At 40.9% G+C, this 18,393-nt stretch overlaps 1 protein-coding gene across 1 annotated transcript; it reads right to left on the bottom strand.

Moving 5' to 3' along the window:
* Nucleotides 1-7,556: 7,556 nt before the first annotated feature.
* On the bottom strand, nt 7,557-18,233 carry LOC143536211 (uncharacterized). Its single transcript, XM_077030257.1, has 2 exons — nt 18,192-18,233; nt 7,557-9,181 (listed from the first exon to the last, which is right to left on the bottom strand). The coding sequence occupies exon 2, from the start codon at nt 8,841-8,843 to the stop codon at nt 8,157-8,159; it is 687 nt and encodes a 228-aa protein (XP_076886372.1). The 5' UTR covers nt 8,844-9,181; nt 18,192-18,233; the 3' UTR covers nt 7,557-8,156.
* Nucleotides 18,234-18,393: the final 160 nt, after the last annotated feature.

The raw sequence follows: 18,393 nt of genomic DNA, 5'->3' as shown, positions 1-18,393 counted from the left end.
TTAATAAAAATTTGATTTATTATATTGATAAAAAGTTTGTAAGGCCCCGTTACTGCTAGCCCTACTTTAGCGTCGGATTTACTAATAAACACAGTTCTTACAAATCAGAGTTAATTAAAACTTTTCGCGGAATATAAAACATCAACCATTCGTTACAAAACATTAAATCTTTTCTTTGATACCATAACACAAAACATTATATTTAAAACATCTTTACTTCTATCTTCAGATGCCAGCCGTTCAATCCATGCCATGTGTCGTCCTCATGCTAACTCTATAATCAGCTCACCTGCGTGCATACTAAAAGTCAGCTACGCTGAGTGAGTTCTAGTTAATCAAGCAACTTATCATACAACCACTACATGCATTATATACGTATCCGAAGACACGTAGTCCACTATCTGACCTGCTCACCTTACCACTTAACCTCTTATTTATCCCTACCACTTAAACACTTTAATAACGAATGACGTTATGCCACTTTGCCACTTTAATAACGTATAACGTTATGCCACTTTAATAACGAAGTCACGTATAGGCTTACCCTACCACGTACTACCGTCATGCCACTAACACTCCTACTAGACTCTTGCCACTTCTAACACACTCTACCTCTACTTGTCTACAACACACTTCATATATTACATCATTTACATAATAAACAAGTCACATCATAGCATTCATACACACTAACAACCTCTTGGAAATCACTATCCTTGGCGATACGTGCAATATCCGAAGATCGTTCACGCACCAACAAGCATTATATAATAACTACCTCGTATGACTTCTATAGCATACACTTACCACTTAAGGTAAGTGTATTCACACTTCACATCGAGTATGCACACAGCCCCGAAAACATAACAAGGAAATGGGGCTAGAAACTCACCTGAACTCGGTTACTTCTTCCGTTAATGATTACTCCTTTCTTTGGCTGTGCACGGCTAACTGTATAACAATTATGCGTATTGATTACTTTCACTTTCCGTATCGCGTGTTTAGTTTAATTATTACCCTCAACAAACGGGGGTCCGGGGGCAGCGCCCCTGACAGCGGGGTCTAGGGGCGGCAGCCCCTAGCAGGGTCCAAGGGGCAGAGCCCCTGGCTGGGGTCGAGCTGCCAGGTTAGCTTGGAAAAATTTAATTTCTATTAATCGTCTTTACACATTTTCCACTAGGATTTTAAATTATTATTTTATTCACCATCTCATTTTCTATAACGAATTAAGCCTAATTCGCTATCAGATCACAGTCTAATTCGTTATCTAGCACATGATCTGATTCGTTAGCTGGTTCTAGTTCGTCATCCTTCATAACGAATTGGACCTTTATAACGAACTGGTCCTTTAACAAACTGAACCCTGAACCCTTAACGAACTGGGGTTTATTCGTTAGTTCTTCCTTAACGAACTCCTTAACGAAATGGAGCTTCTTCGTTACTTATCCTTAACGAACGACTTAACGAACTGCTTCTAGTTCGTTACTTCCTCTTAACGAAATGGATTAACGAATTACCTTCTAATTCGTCAAGTCGCTGCTAACGAACTAGGGTTAGGTCAGAATGTCAGAGAACATTCTCTGACATCCTTACCTCGTACACCCAACTCCGGCGCCACCTTCGCCGGAAAACCGGGATATCGCCGGAAAAACGATATCTCAGCCGTTTCACCACCGTTTTCACCGTTTTTCGTCCCGTTCGATCCAGATCTGAGCTAGGGCGACCCCTAAGCTCATCTTAGGTTCGGTTATACCCGATTCCACCCGGATCTCACGACTTTAATGGTTTAAAGGTGTCGGCTCGTCATTTCGTGACTAGATCTAGCGATTTCGAGTTCATACGACATCATACTAATCTTACCTCAGGTCGAAAACCGATTCTCCTTCTTCTTCTTCTTCTTCTTGGTTTCGGCTTAGAGAGAGAGTAGGATGAGAGAGAGATAAGTGTGTGTTTTGTGTAGTGTATGGAATATGTGAAATGAAAGGATTAAAGGGTGATTTAAGGCTTAAATATTATGGATCATGGGCTTGAGCTCATGGTCCATCTTCCTTCCTTACTAACCCAAGTCCATAACCCATATCCATTACCAAACACTAGCCCGACCCATGCTAACTCCTACTCTATTTATTATTTCTCCGCTAACCCGAGTAAACTTTCTCACCAAAAATAAATAGTATAATTAATATTAATTTAGAAATTTCGGGATGTTACAAGTCTTCCCCGAAACCTAACTTATTCCTTGTAAAAAGGATTACTTCTTATATCTACACACTTTATTGAATCGCCTTCGCTTTCTGGGTTATCCTTCTTACTACTGACTTGCAGTCATCGAGTGGTGATCATGTGTTTTAGCTATTAAGGTAGCTTGTCCATGAGGCCCTCGAGGTACCAAGTCTCGTCTCGTCTTCCCCAGAAACTTTGTCTTATATAATCACGCTAACTTCTAAGGCGACGCTTTACCACCACACAACTATTTATCATAACCAACATGCATTCAAGATAATTCATAAGTCATTCATACAAACCCACAAGAAGTCGCAAGCAGTTCATAAAACACAAAAAGGAAATCAAACATAGGTTCAACTGTAACATAAAACACTCCTTAACAGCACTAACATAAAACGACTGTGACAAGCCACTTATTCTCCTGCAACCATCTCAGTAGCTAGTAGACCATCCTTTCACGCGTCTCCCCTTCTTCCCTCCACTGCCACGGCTTCTCCACATTCTCTGGCTATGTGACCTGATTTACCACACTTGTAACATTTCTGATCCTCGGTGCATTCATGAGAGATGTGTCCCTTCTTCCCGCATCGGTGGCACTGGTTTAGACCAGCCTTGCATTCTCCCAGGTGCATTTTCCCGCATACCTTGCATGCTTCCTTGTCTGCAATCTTCTGTATCTTCTTCCCCGCATACTCCATGACATCTGCAGATCGTTTGGTTCCCTTCCCTCATTCCTTGTCCCCCACTTCCACATCATCCGCCGCCAGGTCATCATAAACCATCTCTGCTAATTCAACTGCAGAGTCAAAAGTAGCCGGTTTATTAGTCCTGACTAACGTGCGGACCTTTTGTGGAAGTCCCCTGACGTAGCACTTGATCCGTTTCGCCTCAGTGTTCACCATGTCAGGCACCAGCCTAGACATGCGGTTGAATTCAGTAGTGTACTCACGGTGTGTCATCTTGCCCGCCTTCAGATTTAGAAACTTCATCTTGGCCCTCTCAACTTCAGCATCGGCACAAAACTTTTTCATCACTAACTCTTTCAGATCCTCCCACCTTAGATCCTTAATCTCATCCCGGGTCTTCCTCTACTCCATACTTTCCCACCAGTACATAGCCTCATCTCCGAATGACTGAGTGGCATAACCCACTGCTTGGTCGGGACGACACTCGCTGATTCGGATAATTTTATCCATGGCGGTTATCCATTGAAGAGTAGCGATGGCGTCTCCCAAGCCAGTTAGCTTCGGCGGGTCGCAACCCTTGAAGGACTTATAGTTGCACCCACCTCTACCCCTCTTCATATCATCATCCTTCATAGACTTTACCACACTCGAGGCCTCCCTCTCTCCTTCATCATCTGTTACACCCTCAAAATCCACTAACGGAGTTTTACCGTCAGAGGGTGTGAACTAACAGGATCAGAATCATTAGTTATAATCAAACCATAAATAAAGTTTTCAAACCACGAAAACGTTTAAGTGTAAATAAATGCGGAAGCGTAAAACCATAAACCAAGTGTTGCGTCACGCAGGACGACTTAAAACCCAATTAATAATAATAGTTTAAAGATGAGTTTGCATAAACATAAGCGTTCAAAGTAATGCATGATCCTATACCGCGCGCCCGCCTCGGCTACCTGAGAATAACATACTAAAAGTGTCAACACGGGGTTGGTGAGTTCACAAGTTTATATCAATAAAGCGTTTACGTTTGCGTTTTGCGTTACCAGATAGTGTTAAATCAATTATATATCTATAGGTAGCTAGCCTATAAAGCAAGTATTACTAAGTGTTCGACACCGAAGCTGACTGTTTATCATGTGCCTTTCCACCAGGTCTATCCCGACCATGGTAATGTGTTAGCCAAAATTACACCCACTCGACCTCCAGTCGAGCTTAGCGTTGGGTAGGGTTTGTCAAACCCAGTAGTACTACTCAACAGTGACTCGCTATTATCCAATACTAAACGGTTCGATGTGTGAAGGACTTCAGTTATTTCGTTTGCCACTTAGCCTTTACAAGTGATATATAATAAATAACAAAATCTAAAGTGTTTCGGAGTATGTATTCTCCCCCAAGTGAAAAACGTTTTAAAAGAGTTAAAAGGGGAACGTGAAACTCACTGTTTGCGAAGAATTCCAAAAACAAGTCACCCAAGTGATGCGCGTCACAGAAAACCCTCACTAGCGTTCTAAAACAACAAGGAGATTTTCTAAGTGTTGGAACTATTATCGAGTCTCTAGACTCGGCACATAATACCTATGCACAAGATACGTTTCGTGTTTCATTTGTGAATCGTGTGTGACTTAACAAATACATTTGTGATACTTTACATGTGTGAACAACTATTTACGTGTCAAGTATTAATAGTGTACATTTCTAGTAATTATTCCCCGCAAGGGCAATTTAGTCAAAACATAACAATTATTTAGCAATTAGCACGTTTCATATATTTTCACAAAGTTCAGCAGCTAGTTTCATCAAGACAGAATTCTACTTGAAAGATTACTCTATTCAATAGATCATAGCATCTCAATTAATTCACAAAAAATCGTCACAAAAGGATAAAGTTAGGTTTCCAGAACATATTTTATTGTATTTTTATTCCACATAGATTTCTCACAATGATCAAAACATTACAGCAAACTCACAGCAGTCAAAATCATGCGCAACAGAATGTTATTTGTTATTCCCGTTAAATGAAAAATCCAACTAATGCAAGACCAATTGGGTTAGGTTCTTAACTCAACATGTTAACTTCCAGAAGTGGAACCAACCCATTTGTTCTTGTAGTTCATGAGATATGTTAATTACAAAACAACCTAACAGCATGTCTCACAATTCAGATTTGCACTTCAGTTTTGTAAAATAATAAAAGTTAACCTTTTCTCGTCCAAAAATTACAAACTTGGACTTTATAGAAACTAGACTCAACATAATACCCTGTAGTGTTAACAACCTCGACCAATTTCCACATTAACATTTAGTTACAGTTGTCTAAACATAACTTACAATCTGTCAAGTACCAGTTTTGACCTTTGATCACATTTAAATCGTTTGAGCAACCAAAACATCTCCAAATTAGGCGTGGTTGGGTTTTCTGAAAACTAGACTCAGAGTACTACCTCTTAGACTCATAAATAGCTCAGTTTGGTTTTATATTAACAAGTTACATGTCGTTCAAGTTTAACTATCTCTGCTGTCAAAACTCAGCAAGCACAAACAATCGTCTAACATGCATCCTAAGCATACAACATAACTCCAACATGCAATTAACATCATTAACCATAAAAATCAGTAGTAACCCTCTAGGGTTTACAAACAATCAATGATTTAACAATCTTTCACCATTCAAAATCACATATGATCATCTAAATCAATAACCAAAGCATAATCAATCATCCTCTAATCAAAATCAAGCACATAAACACTTAATACATAATTTACAAAGTTAGGGTTTCATGTTTATACCTTAAAAACGCCGAAACAACTAAGAGAAACGTGAGATATGCTTAGAAACGAGTGTGGGATGCTCCGATTATGAAGAACAAGATCACACGAAGGTGATATGGGTATGGGTGTGGCTGCCGATCGCAAGAGAGAGGGGAGGGGGGGCTGCCGATCGGGTTAGAGAGAGGGAGAAAGAGAGTTAGGGTTTTGTTATTATTAAATAATAACATGTTACACAATGATCCCTCAACTTTTAAATATTACTTTTCTAGTATAAAGAACTTGTTTGCATCTTGAGTTAGTGTTTTAAATGATATTATCAAATAACACATAAGCTTAACACATAATTATCACATAATTATTGTTTGGATGTTTATCGTTTATTCACCAATGATTTGCGTCAACTCGTTTGCGTTTCGGTGCAATCCCGAAAGACTACATATGTAGTGATTGTCAAGCGTCATTTAAAACTCTATTTTAAATGAAATGAGATGTGCGTTATAGATCAAGTGATCTTAAGTTTGAATTGACGGAGTTTGGATTAACGGAGTTAACCTGAAATTGACGAGTGTCACATCATCTTTCCTATCACCTCCTCCCGCTCCTTCAGCAATTCTTTCGCAGCCTCTAGCAGACCCCTCCAGATTCATGTTTTTCACAGCCGTGGCTACTGCTTGGACAATAGCTGCTTGGATTAAGGGATCGAGTTGAACCCCTTCATTGTTGTTAAGGTTTCTTCTAGCTGCGCTTCCCTCATCTCCTGTGTTGGAAGCCGTTTCAACCGAAGGTTGTTGGACACGACGAGGCCTTCCACGACATCCGGTGCGACCTCCAGCTCTGATGTCCATAAATGCTGCAGGAGCATTTGTTAGACCGAATGACATTACAAGAAACTCATAATGTCCATATCGCGTCTGGAACGCTGTCTTAGGGATGTCTGCCTCCTTTACTTTTATCTGATGATAGCCAGATTTGAGATCTATTAGTGAGAACCAACTTGAACCTTACAGTTGGTCAAACAGATCATCGATCTTTGGCAAAGGATATCTATTCTTTACCATAAGCTTATTCAACTCGTGATAGTCTATGCACATTCTCATACTTCCATCCTTCTTCTTCACGAACAACACTGGTGCACCCCACAGGGAAACACTTGGTCTTATGAAACCCTTGTCAAAGAGTTCCTGCAGTTGGGACATCAATTCTTTCATCTCGGACGGTGCTAGACGGTAAGGCGCTTTCGCGACGGGCTGGGCTCCTTGTACTAAATCTATCTGAAATTCTACCTCTCGCTCCGGTGGCAATCCCGGAAGATCCTCAGGGAATAATTCTGGGTAGTCGCGCACGATAGGAACATCTTTTATTTCTTTCGTCTCGGCCGTAGAATTGACAACATACGCCAGGTAGGCACCGCACCCTCGCCTTAACAATCCCTTGACTTTTATCATCGAAATGACATTAAGCCCAGAACTTTCCTTATCACCATAAACCGTAACCGCACTACCATCCAGGGATTTTAATCTTATTATCCTACTCTTACATACGATCTGAGCTTCATATTCAGACAACCAATCCATTCCCAAAACCACATCGAACCCTCCTAAGGTCATAACATACAAGGTAACAGGGAACTCGTGCCCCTCTAATTCTATCTTACAGTCCTTAACCATTTCCATTACTTTAACCGAAGTGTCACTAGCGATTTCTACTATAAAAGTTTCAGACACTCGACAACATTTCATTTTAGCTAATTTACTAAATGGTGTAGCTACGAAACTTTTGTTTGCACCCGAATCAAATAATACTGAAGCAGAGATACCGTTAACTAAAAACGTACCAGTCACAACATCTGGAATCTGTTTGGCTTGTTTTTCAGCATGTAGGCTCTGGTCCTCGGCCTAGTCTGATCAACATCATTCTTTCCACTTCCTCCAAGTCCCCCATCAGTGCATTCCTTAGCAAAGTGGCCCAGCTTACCACACTTGTAGCAAGCGGGTTTTGCAGTACAGTCGGGAGCATAATGTCCCACTTTTCCACACTTGTAGCAAGCGTTCGTACCAAACTTGCACTCACCAGCATGACTCTTCCCACACTTATGACAAATGTCCGAACCCTTACCCCATCTACACTCTCCCCCATGCATCTTTCCACACGTCTTGCACGATCTTTTCTCCCACACCTTCTGCTTCTTATCCTTGGAGTTCCATAACTGAGTACCGGGATGTTTGAAATGATTGACCCACTTCTTATCTTTCTTCTCTTCTTCCACCACAACATCATCCGCAGCCAGGTCCGCATAAACTATTTCTGCGAGCTCGACAGCAGAGTCAAAGGTAGCAGGTTTACTTGTCCTGACTAGCGTGTGGACTCTCTGTGAAAATCCTCTCAGATAGCACTTGATCCTTTTAGTCTCAGTGTTAACCATATCGGGTACCAACCTAGACATTCGGTTGAACTCGGTGGTATACTCACAATGTGTCATCGTTCCGGCTTCAGATTCAGAAACTTCATCTCCGCCTTCTCAACTTCTGCGTCAGCACAGAACCTCTTCATCACCAGCTCTTTCAGATCATCCCACCTCATCGCCTTTATCTCTTCCCGACTCTTTCTCTGTTCCACACTTTCCCAGCAATACATCGCCTCATCACCAAATGACTGGGTGGCATAACCGACGGCTTGGTCAGGACGGCACTCGCTGATTCGGATAATTTTATCCATGACAGTTATCCATTGTAGAGTAGCGATGGCGTCTCCTAAACCAGTTAGCTTCGGCGGGTCACAACCTTTAAAGGACTTATAGTTGCACCCACCTCGGCCCCTTCTTCTGTCATCGGCCTTCACAGACTTAACCTCACTCGAGGCCTCTCTTTCTTCTTCATCATCTTTCCTACCGCCTCCTCCTGCTCCTTCAGCAGTTCTTTCACGGCCTCCAGCAGACCCCTCCGGATTCATGCTTTTCACAGCCGTGGCTACTGCTTGGACAATAGCTGCTTGGATTAAGGGATCTAGCTGAACCTCTTCATTGTTGTTAAGGTTTCCTCCAGCTGCGCCTCCTTCTTCTTCGGTGTTGGAAGCTGCCTCTACCGAAGGTTGTTGGTCACGACGAGGCCTGCCACGACGCCCAGTGCGGCCTCCTGCTCCAACAACTACCCTAGATCCAGCCATCGTATTCTGGAAGGGAAAACACAAACGTCATCACTTAAGGACCTATTTAGTACAAGGATAGTAAGGCTAACAGGTAATAACAGTGGCCAGCTGTGATTAGCTGATCACGTTACTTTCCGTGTCCTATACACTTCCCTTTACGAGTCTATTTGTGCTGGTTCTACTCTAAACAGTTAATCAATCAAACAATCGATCAATCCTATCCCTAACATTCACATATCCTTTCTTTAGCAATTAAGCTAACATTAACATACATATTTTGCCATACATTTTACCTTTACTGGGCTTGCTTGAGTGACACATGGCTATCTTGAACTGGCATCTTCTTTCTTTCCTTACTTTAATCCCATTCTCTGTTCGAGTCTAAGCATATAGGATGCTTAAATCTCTCAAACTTTGCTCTGATACCAACTTGTAAGGCCGCGTTACCGGTGCCCTACATTTGGTGTTGGATTTACTCATAAACACATTTCTTAATATCAGAGTTAATTAAAACATTCGCGGAACATTAAAACATTCATAAAACATTACATATAAATCCATAACTTTGTCTTAATAAAACATATTATCTTTCAATTCAAATATAAATACTAAACGTCTTTAAGTCTTCAGATGCCAGACTCTTATTCTTCTGCCATGTGTCTCCATCAAGCGAGCTGCCTCATTCTACTCACCTGCGTTCATACTAAAAGTCAGCTACGCTGGGTGAGTTCTTGTTAATCAGGTAATATGTAATACTTTCACCTACTTCTACATACGCATCCGAAGATACATATTATATCCTTAACCTGTACATCTTTCCTTCGTACATATATAAATATATACATTCTTTCTTTCTTTCATTCTTTCTTTTATTCTTTCTTTACATACTTTGCATCTATCAATACTTTACATACTTATACGTTTTGAAGAGCATTACTCCCTACTGCCTCGAGTATTATTAGGGCTCGGTCCCTTTTTCTGCCTTGAGTATTATTAGGGCTCAGTCCCTTTCTGCCTTGAGTATTATTAGGGCTCAGTCCCTTTCTGCCTTGAGTATTATTAGGGCTCAGTCCCTTTCTGCCTTGAGTATTATTAGGGCTTAGTCCCTTTCTTCTGTACCAGACTATCTCTTACGTTCATTCATAACATACGTATATATCATTCGTACATTATACACAACATTATATCCATAATCATAACTTGTCAATACGTGCAATATCCGAAGATCGTTCACGCACCGACAACAATCATTCATATCTTTCACATAATACATATATGGCATACACTTATCCCTTAGGATAAGGGTATCAAATAATCACATCGAGTATGCACACAGTCCCGAAAACATAACAAGGAATGGGGCTAGAACTCACCTGAAGTCGGTTACGTTCACCATTAATAGTTATTCCTTTCTTCAGTTGGGCACGGCTAACTGTATAATAATTACATGCATCAATTAACTATCACTACTCATCTCGCGTTTCTAGTCAAATTATAACCCTTAGCGAACGGGGGTCTGGGGGCAGCGCCCCTGGAAGCGGGGTCTAGGGGCGGCAACCCCTAGCAGGGTCCAAGAGCCAGAGCCCCTGGCTAGGGTCGAGCTGCCAGGTCAGCTTGGAAAAATTTTATTTCTATTAACTGTCTTAATACGTTTTCCATTAGGATTTTGAATCGTTCATTAATTTGCTACTTAAAAGTTCAAGGGCTTCTTTGTAATTAAATCATTCTTCTTTAAGTCGAGGGACCATTCTGCAATTCTGTTAAACTTCTAGTTCGTTACTTATCCTCAACGAATTGACTTGTCATGACAAAATGGTTCTTGCAACGAATTAAACCCTCTAACGAACTGGACCCTTAATGAATCAGTCAATAGCGAATCGGCCTATGTAACGAATTGGACCTTCCAATTCGTTATCTTTTAACTATAGCGAATCAAGGGTAATTCGCTATCTTTACCCTTAACGAACTGAAGCTAGTTCGTTATATCCCCTTAGACGAATCTGCTAGCGAATTATTTCTAATTCGTTAGTTACTCCTAAGAGAACTAGGGTTAGGTTAGGGAATGTCGGAACATTCCCTGACATTCATACCTCGTATTAACTTTTCCGGCGCCGCCGCCGGAAAACCGCGGATTCGCCGGAAAAACGAGTTTTAACCTGTTTTTCACTGTTTTTCGTCCCGTTCGACCCAGATCTGAGCTAGGGTGACCCCTAAGCTCATCATAGGTTCGGTTTATACCCGATTCCACCCGGATCTCGTGACTTAAACGGTTTAACGGTGTCGGCTCGTCGTTTCGCAACTAGATCTAATGGGTTTAACATCATACAATATCATACTATCATTATCTTGGATCGGGATCGGTTTCCTTGGTGATTTCGGCTTAGTGAGAGAGAGCAAGATGAGAGAGAGCTAAGTGTGTGTTTTGGTGGTGTGTGAAATGAATGATTAATGGGTGATTAAAGGTTTATATATTTATGGATCATGGGCTTAGCCCATGGTCTTTCCTCTTTTCCTCTAACCCAAGTCCATAACCCAATTCCATTTAACCCAACACTAGCCTGACTCATAATAACTCATACTTTTGTTTATTAACCGAACTAGAAAACGGGATGTTACAAGTCTTCCCTCCTTAAAGATGTTTCGTCCCCGAAACCTAACTATTACATAAACAAATCTGGATAAAACTTGCGCATCTCTTCCTCGGATTCCCATGTAGCGTCCGATCCTTTGCGATGCTTCCATATCACTTTCACTAGAGGTACAACCTTGTGTCGGAGTTGCTTTGCCTTGCGGTCGACTATCTCGATCGGTTTTTCAATATAGTTCAACTGTTCATCAACCTCAATGTCCATTAGTGGCACATGGGACGTGTCATCAGCTAGGCATTTCCTTAGGTGAGAAACATGGAAGGTTGAGTGAATTCCTTCTAGCTCTTCGGGCAAATCCAGCGTATAAGCCACTTCACCCACACGACCTATAATCTTAAATGGTCCAATGTATCTCGGTCTTAACTTTCCTCTTTTTCTGAAGCGAATAATTCCTTTCCAAGGCGAGACCTTGAGCATCACATTGTCACCAACGTCAAACTCAATCGGCCGTCGCCGTTTATCAGGATACGACTTATGTCTGTCTTGAGCAACTTTCATTCTTGCCTTAATCTGATTGAACTTTGAAGAAGTTTCTTGCACAACTTCTAAACTTCTCATCTCTTTTTCTTCCTAACACACGGGAGTCCTACAACGTCTACAGTAAAGCATTTCGAATGGCGGCATTCCAATACTTGAATGATAGCTGTTGTTATAGGAGAACTCTGCCAGGTGCAGGTGATCATCCCAACTTCCTCCAAAGTCTAAAACACAAGCACGTAGAATATCCTCAAGGGTTTGGATCGTCCTTTCAGACTGCCCATCTGTTTGAGGATGATATGCCGTACTGATGTTCAATCTCGTTCCCATAGCTTCATGGAACTTCTTCCAGAACCTCGAAGTAAACCGAGTATCTCTATCGGACACGATCGATAATGGTACTCCATGCTTAGATACAACCTCTTTTATGAACAGGCTTGCTAACGTTTCTGACGAGATAGCCTCTCGTATAGGCAGAAAGTGAGCAATTTTGGTCAAACGATCCACAATCACCCAGATGGTATCATGATGCTTAGCTGTATGGGGTAGCTTATTTTAGTTATGAAATCCATGGTGATGTGTTCCCATTTCCACTCTGGTATCTCTAGCGGTTGCATCTTCCCATAAGGCTTCTGGTGCTCTGCCTTGACTTGTAAACAAGTTATGCACTTACTAACATAATCTACTACATCATTCTTTATTCCTGGCCACCAATAGTCTCTTTTCAAATCTTGGTACATCTTCGTAGTTACTGGATGAATCGAATATCTTGACTTATGAGCTTCATCTAAGATTCGACCTCTGAGATCTCCATGGCGTGGGACCCACATGCGGTCAAACCTAGTCTTAACTCCATGAGTGTTTTCCATCAACTCATTTTGCTGGCCGTAAATCCTTTCCTTTTTCACTAACCCATCATCTGCTAGTACTTCCGTCTGCACTTTGTTGATTTCTTCAAAAAGGCTTGGGTTCATAATCAGATGGTAGGACTTCACTGTTGCAATGACCTCCACATTCTTACGACTTAACGCATCAACGACCACATTAGCTTTACCAAGATAGTACTTTATATCAAAGTCGTAGTCTTTTATCAGCTCTAACCATCTTCTTTGTCTCATATTCAGTTCTTTCTGCTCGAAGAAATATTTTAAGCTCTTATGGTCGGTGTAGATTGTACACTTAGTACCATATAAGTAATGCCTCCAAATCTTTAAGGCATGCACTACTGCAGCTAGCTCAAAATCATGCGTCGGATAAGTACTCTCGTGGACTTTCAACTGTCTAGACGCATACGCTACCACTTTTCCTCATTGCATCAACACACAACCTAACCTTTGATGCGAAGCGTCAGCACAAACAACCAAATCCTCATCACCGTCGAGTAGAGCAAGGATTGGAGCTTGCGTAAGTCTCTTCGTTAATTCTTCAAAAGCTTCTTCTTGGAACTTTCCCCAACTGAATACTATCGACTTTTGGGTCATTCCGGTCAACGATGCGACTACCTTGGAGAAACCTTCGATGAATATCCTACAGTGGACAGCTAATCCTAAGAAGCTTCGTATATCAGTTGGATTTTGTGGAGTTTTCCAATTCGTAATCGCCTCGATCTTAGCTGGGTCCACAATAATTCTTTCAAGATTAATCACGTGCCCTAGAAATTTCACTTCTCGTAACCAGAACACGCATTTTGAAAACTTAGCATACAACTTCTCTTTTTTCAGAGTCTCCAACACTTCTCTCGGATGCTCAGCATGATCAGACTCACTTTTCGAATAAATCAATATATCGTCGATGAAAATGATAACCGACTTATCCAACATCGACCGACACACCCTATTCATCATGTCCATAAATGCTGCGGGAGCATTCGTTAGACCGAATGACATTACAAGGAACTCGTAGTGTCCAAACGCTATTTTAGGGATGTCTGCCTCCTTCACCCTCAATTGATGATAGCCTGATCTAAGATCTATTCGTGAGAACTAACTTGAGCCTTGCAATTGGTCAAACAGATCATCAATCCTTGGCAAAGGATATCTGTTCTTCACCGTAAGCTTATTCAACTCACGATAGTCTATGCACATTCTCATGCTTCCATCCTTCTTCTTCACGAATAACACTGGTGCGCCCATGGGGCAACACTTGGCCTAATAAAACCTTTGTCGAGTAGTTCTTGCAGTTGGGACATCAGTTCTTTCATCTCAGACGGCGCTAGACGGTAAGACGCTTTCACGACGGGCAGGGCTCCTGGTACTAAATCTATATGGAATTCTATCTCTCACCCCGGTGGCAACCCCGGAAGATCCTTAGGGAATACTTCTAGGTAGTCGCGCATGATAGGAACATCCTTCATTTCTTTCATCTCGGTCGTAGCGTTGACAACATATGCCAGGTAGGCACCGCACCCTCGCCTTAACAAACCCCCGTCTTTTATCATCGAAATGACATTAAGCCCAGAACTTTCCTTATCACCATAAACCGTCACCGTACTACCTTCCAAGGACTTTAACCTTATTATCCTACTCTTACACACTATTTGAGCTTCGTACTCTGACAACCAATCCATTCTCAAAACCACATCGAACCCTCCTAAGGTCATAACATACAAGGTAACAGGGAACTCATGTCCCTCTAACTCTATCTTACAGTCCTTAACCATTTTCATTATTTTAACCAAAGTGTCACTAGCGGGTTCTACGATGAAGGTTTCGAACACTCGGCAACATTTCATTTTTGCTAATTTACTAAATGGAGTAGCTACGAAACTTCTATTAGCACCCGAATTAAATAATACTAAAGCAGAAATACCGTTTACTAGAAACGTACTTGTCACAACATCAGGGATCTGCTTGGCTTGCTCCTGCGTCAGCATGTAGGCTCTGGTCTTTGGCCTTGATGGTTCAACATCTTTCTTTCTGCCTCCTCCAGCTTCAGTACACTCTCTGGCCATGTGGCCCTTCTTACCACACTTAAAACATGTGGGCTCAGCATAGCATTCATGCGCATAATGCCCCACCTTCCCTTATTTGTAACAAGCATTTGACCCTAGCCTGCACTCTCCACCACGAGTCTTCCCGCACTTATGGCACACATCGGAACCAGTACCCCATTTGCACTCACCACCGTGCATCTTACTGCAAGTCTCACATGACTTCCTTTCCCACACCTTCTGTTTCTTATCCTTGGAGTTCCACAACTGAGTACCGGTTCGTTTAGCAGGAACAACCCATTTCTTCTCCTTCTTCTCTTCCACCACCACAGCGTCCACAACCAAATCATCATAAACCATCTCTGCGAGTTCGACAATAGAGTCAAAAGTAGCAGGTTTACTAGTCTTGACTAATGTGCGGACGTTCTGCGGTAGCCCCCTCACATAACACTTGATTCGTTTGGCCTCAGTGTTCACCATGTCAGGCACCAGCCTAGACAGGCGGTTGAATTCAGTAATGTACTCGCAGTGTGTCATCTTACCCACTTTCAAATTCAGAAACTTCATCTCAACCCTTTCAACTTCTGCATCAGTACAGAACCTCTTCATTACTAACTCCTTCAGATCATCCCACTTTATTGCCTTAATTTCCTCTAGGCTCTTCCTCTGCTCGATCGACTCCCACAAGTACATTGCTTCATCACCGAAAGATTGGGTAGCATAACCCACAGCTTGGTTGAGATTACACTCGCTAATGCGGATAACCTTATCCATAGTGGTTATCCATTGGAGAGTACCGATTGCGTCTCCCAAACCAGTCAGCTTTGGCGGGTCACAACCTTTAAATGACTTGTAGTTACACCCACCGCGACCCTTCTTCCTATCATCAACTTTCACAGACTTAACTACACTCGAGGCCTCCCTCTCTCTTTCATCATCTTTCTTACCATCTCCACCAGCCCCTTCAGCAGTTCTTTCACGGCTTCTAACAGACCCTTCAAGAGTCAAGTTCTTCATAGCAGTGGCTACAACTTGAACAATAGCTTCTTGAATTGTGGGATCCAGTTGAACCCCTTCGTTATTGTTCGGGTTTCATCCAGTTGCGCTTCCTTCATCTTCGGTGTTGGAAACTGTTTCAAAAAAAGGTTGTCGGACACGACGAGGCCTGCCACGACGTCCAGTGCGACCTCCAGCTCTCACAATTCCTCCAGTTTTAGCCATCGTATTCTAAAAGGGAAAACACCAACGTTATCACTCAAGGAACTATTCAGTACAAGGATAGTAAGGCTAACAGGTAATAACAGTGGCCAGCTGTGATTAGCCGATCACGTTACTTTCCGTGTCTTATATACTTCCCTTTATGAGTCTATTTGTGCTGGTTGATGTACTAAAACAGTCAATTAAATATCAACTAAATTAAACAAGTAATAAAAACTATACCTAAGACTCAACTACACAAAACACCGACAAGTGAACCGATCGATTGTATTAAAGCTAAGTAAGTCCGGAATATCGAACCCACAAGACTCTATAAATTACGTTAATTAAATAACTAGACTCAACTTACGACACGACTATTTATTATTAATGTTTTAAGGGGGTTTTAAACTAATATTAAACTAAGAAAATAAATAAACAAGTAAACAAGAAACAAGCAACTAAACACAAGATCGAAACCAATAAGAGAATGAATCTACCTAGGTAGGAATCCCATGTATCAACAATCATCAAGCAATGGGCAAATAACATGATTATGGAAACTGATTTCTAAACATATTCATCTAACAAACCCTAAGGACCCTTGACTGAATCAAACGAAATCCCAAAGAACAATTATTAGATTATTAAGCAATCAGTATTATTGATTTCCGCAAAGTCATCAATTAGGGTTTATTAATAGTATCTAAAGCAAGCAATCTTACGAAACACTAAACCCTAGATAACTTGATTAGCTAACATGACATCACGAACATGGATCAACACAATAAGCAAGAATATTGTCACTATCTATCCTAGCATGCAATTGACCAAGACACATGAATAACTCCTCACCTTACAGCTTTTGGAATTTAGCAAAACATTCAAAATCTTAACTAACTATCAACAAGCTTCTATGATCTAATAGGCCTATTTAACCATAATAATCAAAACACCAAGTAAAGATTAAACATGAACCCTAATATCTAAATAACACAATCAATAGAAAACAAGATCCATGTGAAGCAATAGTTAAATAATCAATCAAGATAACAAATATTCATATGCATCATGAAAACAAAATCAAGTCTTTACTATTAAAATAACAAAACCATAATCAAAACATTATCCAAAGCAAGAATCAAGCATCAAACATGTTCATCAAACCTAGGTAGACATGGAGTCTAGCCTAGCATAGTTATAATCAAAGACAAATAACTAAACCAAAGAACAAAGGAAAACATCATGAAAGATAATGAACAAGAACAAAGATAAAGAACGAGAGAACCCGTCTTAATCGACCCTTGAACACTTGTATGAAATCTCGATGATCCTCTTTTCTTCCTAGCTCCAAAACACCTTCAATATTAGCTCTAACCTCTACAAAATCGGCTGCAATAGTTCTTCCTATTGGCTAGGTTATAACCCTTTATATATTAAACGAACTGGGCCTTGTAACTTGCAAAACGTGCTGACCAGGGAGCCCTAGGCGCCCCGCGACCGCCTTGGCCCTTGCCTTAGCGCGGCGCGGCGCCCTTCTGATGTAGCCCATGAGTTTTTCATGTTATTTATTACTTAAACTTGCTAGATCTCTTCCTTAGCTTCCAAGCAATAATAAGAACCTTCTGGAACTTCTTCTCCTTGACTTACAAATCATCATCTACATGAAAACAAATCAAAATAATAAGTGGAGTAATCATGTAACCAATGATGAACAAAACGAGTATAAACTTCGCATGAAAAGATAGAAAGAATTAAGTTTAACATGCAAGATACCAAAAGATTAAAAACATGACAAATATAAAAACTACTTGACTAAAAACCTAATTTAATATAAGATAAACGAAACATGAACTAAACCGAACTCAAAACATTAAAGAAAAAAAACTTTACACGAGATTCGAAATGTATAAATAGATGTATATCACTGGTTCTACTTTCAAACAATCAATCAATCAAAACAATCAATTAATCCCATCCTTAACATTCTCATATCTTTTCTTTAGTAATTAAGCTAACATTAACATTTATTATCTAACCATACACCTTACCTTTACCGAGCTTGCTTAAGTGACATATGGCTATCTTGAACTGGCATCTTCTTTATTTTCTTACTTAAATCCCATTCTCTGTTCTAGTCTAAGCATGTAGGATGCTTAAATCTCTCGAACTTTGTTCTGATACCAACGTGTAAGGCCCCATTACCGGTGTCTCACATTTGGACGTTGGATTTACTCATAAACGCAGTTACGAATATTAGAGTTAATTAAAATCTTTCGCGGAAATAATAAAACTTAAGCCATTCATTACAAACATC

This window comes from Bidens hawaiensis, unplaced genomic scaffold, assembly GCF_021521415.1.
Source record: "Bidens hawaiensis isolate Kalapana, Puna unplaced genomic scaffold, B.hawaiensis_p1.1 tig00010745_1, whole genome shotgun sequence".
Lineage (NCBI taxonomy): Eukaryota > Viridiplantae > Streptophyta > Magnoliopsida > Asterales > Asteraceae > Bidens > Bidens hawaiensis.
Note: the sequence above shows the minus strand (reverse complement) of the source record. Positions and strands in the feature narration are given on the sequence as shown.